The sequence below is a fragment of the Sinocyclocheilus rhinocerous genome, unplaced genomic scaffold, assembly GCF_001515625.1.
Source record: "Sinocyclocheilus rhinocerous isolate Xijiao unplaced genomic scaffold, SAMN03320098_v1.1 scaffold571, whole genome shotgun sequence".
Lineage (NCBI taxonomy): Eukaryota > Metazoa > Chordata > Actinopteri > Cypriniformes > Cyprinidae > Sinocyclocheilus > Sinocyclocheilus rhinocerous.
Window position 1 is genome coordinate 223357 of NW_015656167.1, and position 9251 is coordinate 232607.

The 9251-nt window shown below is 38.7% G+C and overlaps 2 protein-coding genes across 4 annotated transcripts in view; both read right to left on the bottom strand.

Moving 5' to 3' along the window:
- Nucleotides 1–1888, bottom strand: part of LOC107719754 (beta-1,4-galactosyltransferase 4-like) — a 19612-nt gene extending 17724 nt beyond the window's left edge. Inside the window, exon 1 of one of the 3 annotated variants that reach the window (XM_016527248.1) lies at nucleotides 1814–1888. The gene's annotated coding sequence lies outside the window, so the exon portion shown is untranslated. Of the gene's footprint in view, nucleotides 1–1083; nucleotides 1342–1813 lie in introns of those variants that run through there. The other 2 variants (XM_016527251.1, XM_016527249.1) reach the window with 2 other exon arrangements.
- Nucleotides 1889–5435: 3547 nt separating this feature from the next.
- The window catches only part of LOC107719763 (extracellular calcium-sensing receptor), a 12435-nt gene continuing 8619 nt past the window's right edge, over nucleotides 5436–9251 (bottom strand). Inside the window, exon 6 of the mRNA XM_016527269.1 lies at nucleotides 5436–6912. Within this exon, the coding sequence (XP_016382755.1) occupies nucleotides 5768–6912 (1145 nt within the window). The 3' untranslated portion in view covers nucleotides 5436–5767. The remainder of the gene's footprint in view (nucleotides 6913–9251) is intronic.

Genomic DNA, 9251 nt, shown 5'->3' on the forward strand with positions numbered 1-9251 from the left:
CACAGAACTGACTCAGCAACAGCTGAGTAAAACTGTTTCATCTGAGCATGTGGCACTTTAAGCATGATCGTATCGCATATCGAATATCGCATTATTTAATGAGTTATCGCATATCACATTTTTCTTCAATATCGCACAGCCCTAATACATGCATTTGTCACACTGCAGTGCTATTGAAGTGAACAGCAAAAACACTAAATAGTTGTTTAAAACCACAAGAACGGACAAAATGTAATCATACAGTAGCTCATATAAGAGTCAAAGCATGCAAGTTGTTTTAAAACTATGAAATAACACAAATGGAATCATAAGAATTACGTAGTGAGCAAAATGTAAAATAAATCAAAACATCATCTTTCTGTCTTTAGATTTTAGTTTCTTTCAAACACGCTTTGTCTGTATTACAGCTCTTCACACTATTGGCATTCACTTAAACTTCATATGCACCTGGGAAGCTTTGTTGACAAAATACATGTATTTTTTACAATCACAATTATAACATGATATTCACACACACACACGTCTGGTTTGCTATCCTTGTGGGGACTCTCATGATTACACTAATGTTAAAATGACATTTTTATGTAATGCTTGCCTTGAGTAAAACACTACTGTTCACTTTCAGAAGTTGTTGTAGGGGTGCTTTCTTATTAGAATCAGAATGAGCTTTATTCACCACTTACTTATGCGCAAACACAAGGAATTTGTTGTGGTTTTATACATGTATTTTTTACAATCACAATTATAACATGATATTCACACACACACACGTCTGGTTTGCTATCCTTGTGGGGACTCTCCATAGGCGTAATGGTTTTTATACTGTAAAACCGTATTTTCTATCACCCTACACCTAAACCTACCCCTTACAGGAAACTTTCTGCATTTTTAGGTTTTCAAAAAACTTAATTCTGTATTGTTTACAAGCTTGTTTCCCCATGGGGACCTCAATTTAAGTCCCCACGGAGACAGGAGTCCCCATGAGTCTGTGTGTATTCAGGTTTAAGTCCCCACCAGGATATAAAAACAGGTACCCACACATACACAAAATACTGCACTACTTTCCTTACTGGCAAGTGTTACCTGTTAAGTCACATTCTTCAGGTTTTTCACCCGGAGCAATGCTGTTCCTTTTCCTTCTTACATAGCTTGTCACTTCTACGCCCCTCTTCTCACGTTTCTTGTTGACACACTTCACTACTTTAAGTCTGTTGTGTGCATTTCATCATTTGTTTTCTTTGTAACAGGACCTTCTCTTGTCCTTGCCACGTCAAACTATTTATAAAGTGTATTGTTTTTAGCTAGTGCTTGCGAATGTGCTGCTGAAGGTCCTGTTTCTAGTCACTTTTCGTTTGTTACGTATTACTTTATAGAGGAAACAAATAACATTGTATATCATGGCTGGGGGGGATAACAACCCCGGGTCTGTAGTATAAGATAATTGCGATAATGTATATTATCCCTTAATGACTGTCACTTAAAAAATGTCATTTGAAATCGGTTTATCATGCCTTAACATTAGCATTTACAGCATGATCTCAAGACGTCGAAATAAAGCACGTTGAAAATATGAATTGTTTTGTCCTCATTTCAAATGAAAAGAAAGCGAAGACTTTGCGGTACTTTATTTAATTTGTAGTGGAACTATTTGACAGCGTGGTTTAGGTATATGGTCGCACATTCGACGAAAAAACTAGCGATTCTATTAACCGTACACATGCTAGTTTAGTTTGCACTGCGCACTTCTTACCTGGTATTTTTTGAAGAGAACACAGACATATAAGGAAAGTAAATAAAGGCTAAAACGACTTACGGCTCTGAAAGCAGCTGCACTCTCAGCTCAAGCCCCACCACCACTGTGTCTGTACTAAAACACAGCATTTCCGCAAATACAGACGCTGGTGGGACGTCATTGGCTGGAGTCATTCTGCTAATGGAGGCTGGTGAGCACCGCAACACCTGCCGGCAGATGCAGTAACTACACCATTCCGCCCGCAAACAACAGCATTTTAACACGATATACTGGGCCTGTCCAAATACTCACACTTATGGTCTTTGCATTTGAATACTTGTCTACTATTTACATCTATTTCCTGGATTTGGCCCAAAAGCGTTCAAGTGGGCGTGAAGACCACAAATGTATGTAGAACTTTTGATTATCCAGTGGGACAAACTTACAACATAGTGTTGTAAAACAGTGTTTTTTTTTTTGTTTTACACATTTTGTACATGTAATACTTTGCACTTTAAAATAAACTTTTCAGTGTAAACTAAATTTAATTTCAGTAGTCCCCATGTATGACATTTAAAGGGATAGTTCACCCAAAAATTAAAACTACCCCATGATTTACTCACCCTCAGCCATCTTAGGTGTACTTTTTATGATGGATTTATGCACTTTATTTTGCTTCAAAACCACTATTCACTGCCATAAAGATTGGAAGAGCCAGGACATTTCAAGTCTCACGATTTATGTCCAGAACATGATGCATGATGGGATTCGCTTAGCCTTGAATACAGCTCTGAAGCGGTATTCCAAATGATGTGGATGTAGTGTGGGACAATCTTGTGCACTTGATTCCTGTTGTGTGCATGCACTCCCAACTAGTGACCACAGTGTGGGTATTTGGACCCACTGGGTCTGTCATTTGATTACTTGTCTACTTACATGGCGTATTTTATTAAGTGCTCAAGTGCAAGTAAAGTTTTTACAGAGCTTTACTTACACATTTTGTACATTTAATTCTTTGCACTTTAAACATCTACATTTCTGTTTAGTAGTTCCTAATGATACAATTTAATTGTGGTGCTTTTAATTGTGATACAATATAAAATTCCTATAAAATATCCTACACTTTACATTTTATATAAATATCAAATATCCAATTAAATGAATTAACACTGCAATTTTAAAATTTTCCTTGACATCTCGTGATTTCCACATGAGTTCCTGAACATGATGAATGACAGAATATGCTTAGCTTGAAATACTACTCAGAATAGTGTGCATTACTGAGCAGTCCTGGGGCAGTCTTGTGTACTTACTTCCTGTCGAATTCACACATTCTCAAGTGGCCAAGACTGCAAATGTGGGTATTGGGACAGGCCCAATTTTGCAAGCAATTAGGGAAGGATGTCCCCTGACCTTTAATTTTCCTTCTGAACATAGATGTCACTAAATCTCATTTCAACACATGCATTGAATGGTTATGCTTTTATTAAAGGGTTAGTTCACCCAAAAATGAATATTAGCCCATGAATTACTCACCCTCAATTCATCCTAGGTGTATATGACTTTCTTCTTTCAGACGAATCCAGTCGGAGTTATATTAAAACTGTCTTTGATCTTCCAAGCTGTTTAATGGCAGTCAGCGGGTGTTGCAGTTCATCAGTCCAAAAGAAGTGAAATAAAGCACATCCATCCATAATAAAAAGTGCCTCACATGGCTGCGGGGGGTGAACAAAGGCCTCCTGTAGCGAATCGATGCATTTTTGTAAGAAAAATATCCATATTTAAAACCCTTTAACTGTCACTCACATTTTTGAACACAGACATGAAAGTGCACTATCCAAACTTAAATTTTTATAATTCATGAACGAAAACATTTTGTAACATGATATTGATGTACCATTTTCATGGTAATGCAATGTTTGATTTTAAAATGGGTTTCAAAGGATGAATTTTGAGATTTAAAGTTTTCAATTGATATATAATTTCTGATGATTTCTAAAGTGTGATAGAGAAAAAGGCAACAAAGAAGACTTTTTTTGACAAAGGTCAGAACTCCTGTATATGTAGATTTTTGAGGTGCACTCCGATGGTTTTCACGAGACTCACCGGCGCATGCGCAACGCCGAAATCTCCTTTCGTCATCCTCCCGGAGCTGCTTCCATGTACAACTGTTGGCGGAAGCTAGATTAATGTGATTATTACGTTTTGAATATGGATATTTTTCTTACAAAAACGCATCTATTCGCTACAGGATGCCTTTGTTCACCCCCCGGAGCCGTGTGAGGCATTTTTTATTATGGATGGATGTGCTTTATTTCACTTCTTTTGGACTGATGAACTGCAACACCCGCTGACTGCCATTAAACAGCTTGGAAGATCAAAGACAATTTTTAATATAACTCCGACTGGATTCATCTGAAAGAAGGAAGTCAATATATGCCTAGGATGGCTTGAGGGTCAGTAAATAATAAGCTAATTTTCATTTTTGGGTGAACTATCCCTTTAATGTTGACTTTTAATCTGAACCATCAGTGTTTGTGCAGTTTCTGACATCTGAATTTAAGTCAACTGATCCACTTGATTAAACAGAGCAAACATACATGTACACTTCTGTTGTGAGGTAGTAATTTTTCATTCCTTGTGCTTTAGTAGAACGCTTGATGCGCTGGTCATATTAAATCAGACTGAGTATCAAAGTTATCCCTCTGCTCATTTCACCACCACCTTGTTTCCTGCTTCCTTTCTCTCTTGGACTGAAAGAAGAATTTACTTTCTTTTGACTAGTATTTGGATATCAAGACCAAAATTTTGACACAGGCAAGATGGTCCAGTAAAACGCAATCATCTCTCAAATATGTAACAATTTAGTAACAATAACCTAGCTATTGTTTTATATTATATATTATATAAATTGTTGTTTTTATATGAAAATGAAATATTATCTATCTATCTGCGGTTACAGTTGTCATTGTTAAGCTTGTTGTCCAATCAGAAACAACTATTACGATGTCATTGTTTACATCTGTTGGCAATTAGTTGCTCTATTTATGTTTATTCTCCTCTGGGATCTACAGTAAATGTACCTTGATTTTTATTGTTTAAAAAACAATTGTTGGCAAATCACGTAAAAAGTCTGTGTTCAAACTGTCTCCTTGTAATAATTATTTATAGTTTTAAGTTGTTGCATCAGACTTAGTGGGAAATGTCAGTTTTTACGGCATTTGTCTTTGCATGGTTTAAGTTACTTCCAATGAGAATAAGGTCACACTATTACAGTGCATGTGTTGTGCAGTGAAGGGTGTGTTAGTTCTGACAGCTTGTAGCCATATTATGAGCAATACTGTTGATACAATGGATAATTCAAAAAGGCAACCATGTGAGGAGTCATCCATTGTTAAAGAAAATAAACTTTGTTCAAAGAAGAGCTTCCAGTCAAAAAGGGACTGTGTAGAGCATGTAATCAACAGGTATCTTACCTGCTTATTGGGCAAGAAAGGTCATCTCTGGGTCCGTTTAAAATCCTTTGCAATCTTGGAGTTGTCACCATCTCAAAAAAGCAGTCTGATATAGATACAAGTTGTATTACAGGCTCTGTCACTTTCCCTTTTTGCTTGTAAGCTCTTCTCCGAACTAGTAAAACTATTTTCAAGGGACTAGAAAACATTAGACAGAAATCAAGTGTTTTTGTTTTATTTATCTGCTTCTGTGTTACATTTAAGGCATTTTGCAGATGCCTTAAACAGAGTGACATAAAAAGTGCCTATGAATGATTGCTGTGGTAAACAAATGGCTCGCACACAAATGACTCTTGTGTCAGTGAGTTATGGCAGGTCTAAGTTTTGTTGACAGAGATTAGTCTGTGCCTGAAGACTGGGAGGGGTTCTGGCTGTTCTCATATTCAGTGGAGGTTGCTTTGGAGAAAATGATGGATATGTGATACCACCACCGTGATGCCAAAACCAACCATATCCTTTAATCAAAAACATGATTTACATTACAGTGGAAGTACAATCATTCACAAACCAGTTTGTGCACTCAGTTGACCGAGTTCTTTCTAGCTTCCTCAAAGCTTAAGGAGAGACTGACTGTTCCACTTCCAAAGCTCACCCTTGGTTTCTGACCATGTCTCCGTGTAGGGGGGGACTCCGTTTCATTCCCATTGGTCTTCATGCTGATTGAGGAAGAGGGGGAGGAGGCAGAGGACCCGCCCACGCTGCTTGACCTCTTCCTGGAGGCATGACTTTGTCGTAGTGTCGCTTTTGCTGCTGCTTTGAAAGCATGAGCTGCTGTGCTACAGCGAACCTCCTCAATTGTGTTCCTGGATGGTTTTAGAAGAATGATGTACACCTTGTTGAAAAAGATACAGGCTAGCAAACTAAAGCTGGAGGCCAGAATGGCAATGACCTCAACCGCTGAGACAAATTTGCCATACGTGCTGAAGTATGCGGGGATGAAGGAGATCCAAACAGTGAAAAAAATCAGCATGCTAAATGTTATGAACTTGGCCTCTGTGAAGTTTTCAGGAAGTTTTCGAGACTTGAATGCAAAGAAGAAACAAACAGCTGCCAGCAGGCACGTATAACCGATAAGGAACCCCAATGCCATCATGGAGCCCTCGTTACAGGTGATAAAGATGATCTCATCAATATCATAGTTCTTGTAACTTCCTGGTGGGGCATTGTACAACCAAACCACACAGATCATCACTTGCACAAATGTGAACAGGAACACCAGTAAGAACTGCAGGTTTAGTCCCCACCATTTACGGTGGAGACTGGTGGGGATTTTGGCTTCAAATACCAGTAGGACACGATTGGTTTTAACTAGAATGCAAGAGATGCATAAAACAAAGCTGATTCCAAAAGCTGGTTGCCGTAAACGGCACATCCAGTCTTGTGGTTCACCTATGAATATAAGAGAGCTAGAGAAACAACAGATGAGTGAGAAAAGCAAAAGAAATGACAGCTCTCGGTTCGATGCTTTCACAATTGGGGTATCACGGAATTGCACAAAAACACCCAACACAAAAGCTGTTAACAGAACCCCAAGAACTGCAAATAAGGCCAAAGCAATCCCAAACGGTTCGGTCCAGGACAGAAACTCAATCTCCTTCAGAAAGCAGGATGTGTGATTGCCATTAGACCAGGAGTTATTTGGGCATTTAGAGCAAACACTGGCATCTGTGGAAAAAAGAAAAGAAACAGGAACAAAATACAATATTCAAACTGTTGTGATAATTACAGTAACACTCAACTATTCAATTGTTAACATTACTTTATGCTTCAGTTAACAATGGGGAATATATTCTTTGCATGTATTAATCTTTGTTAATGCTGGTTAATAAAATGCAGTTGTTCATTGTTTCCTCATATTAGTTCAAAGTGCACTAACCAATGTTAACACATTGGTTAAGATTGGTTTTATTTTTTAAATGTAATTAGCAAATGTTTAAATTAACTAAGATTATTTTATTACGGAGGTGGCCAACCATTCTCCTGCTGCAGACTTCAGTTCCAACCCTGCTCCAACACCTGCCTGTAGTTTTCAAGTCATCAATTCGTAGCAGTGAATAATGAGGTATCATACCAGTACAATATGGAGTACCTCAAGGCTCAGTGCCTTGACATTGTTCGGAAGGCAGACACACTCTGTCACTTTAAATCTAGATTAAAGACCCATCTCTTTAACCTGGCTTACACATTACACACCCTCTACAGACCTGAATGTCAGTGGAGACCATGTCAACTAGATGAGCCCCAGAGACAGATCCCCAGTGAAGACCTCGTCACCTACATGGCCACCGGCACAAGACCACAGGAACCAGATGGGTCCTCTGCACAATCTGACTTTGCTGCAGCCTGGAATTGACCGTTCGCAAAGACCCGCCCTCTTTAGTTACTGTTGCCATCTCCGACAAACATTGCCGCTCTCACACTACACATCATGTTACATACATAAAATACATAGCAGAGCAAAGAGGAAACTGACAACGTGCCGACAGACAAGACAAAGCAGGTTAGTTCTGGTATGAAACAAGGTCTCAGGACTCTCAGCTTTAAAATGGTCAGTTTTAAAGAAATTCCAACAATAAATACCGTTTTGTGGCTCTTTAATGTGTCATGACAGATCACTGTATTGCCTCAGTTCAAACACGTGTACCGATTGTCTTTTATATGTACGTAAAGCATGAAATGAACATTAATAAACATCGGAACGTATTTTATTTCAACCGCAGAAAATTTTTCAAGTTAGGGTTCACCGAAATTAATCTACTCTCCTGTCTGATTTGTGATCAAGGCTAGAAGGGATACAGCTGCGGCGTCTGGCCATGCGCATTTACATATTTTGCAAGCTGACAATATAATGTGAAATTCACGGGATTTTGTCCACAGTATGATAAGAGCACACGTTTTAACATATTATTTTATTATTTAACACTCAGTATTTTAACTGAAGTGCTACAAGCCATGCATACAGCGCCGGACATGACAGATTTTCTGGTACGCAAAACAAGTACTTTAAAGGAATTCCTTGGCTTATTGCCGTTACTGTGTGGCAGCCAACAACATCACAGCTTAACCCTCCACACATTTTTATACTTCGTTATATTGAAAAAGTTTCAATTCAGTCGATCATTTTTACCCCGTTTTAACATGGATTTCTATGGAGACCGGCCGTAGCTGTCGGGCAAGATGGTGGATAGCAGCAGCGGCACATAATATCCGCATACTGATTGGTCAGATCGCCTGTCAATCAAGCTCCCTGCGAACGGTCAATTAAACTGCTGGTTTCGTCTGGCCAGAGGAGAACTGGACTCCTGACTGAGCCTGGATTCTCCCAAGGATAATTTTTTTTTTCCTCCAGTTCTGTCACCGATGGAGTTTTAGTTCCTTGATGCTGTCACCTCTGGCTTGCTTAGTTGGATAAAGTAGACACTTTATTTCCAGCAATATCGTCAATTTGATTGCACAGATACTATTTGAATGAACTGAGCTGGACAATGGCATCACTGAATCAATGATGATTTGAAAATTTGAGTGTTTACTATTGTCCTTTTGCATGATCAACACACTATTTTCCTATTTAATACTGTAAAGCTGCTTTGACATAATCTGTATTGTTAAAAGCGCTATATAAATAAAGGCGACTTGACTTGACTTCAAGTAATTATGAACACCTGACACCTGAACCAGGGATCTCTGTGGATCTACCATGGGAGAAAGTGTAATATTCAACTTGGGCTGTGTTCAAAACCTTAATTAGCGCACTTTTTGAGGGGAAAGGCATTTGTAGTGGTGTCCGAAACCAGCGGACGTTATCAAGCGCACTCATTCAATCCATAATGCACCGCAATAATGAGAGTACAACCGATGGCTAGAGAAGACCCATAATGCATTGCACAGTCTACAGGACATTGGCCTTCCAGGAACAGGCAGAGGCGGACAAATTACTCAACTCCATTACTTGAGTGAAAGTACAGATACTGCTGGTCAAATATTACTCCATTACAAGTAAAAGT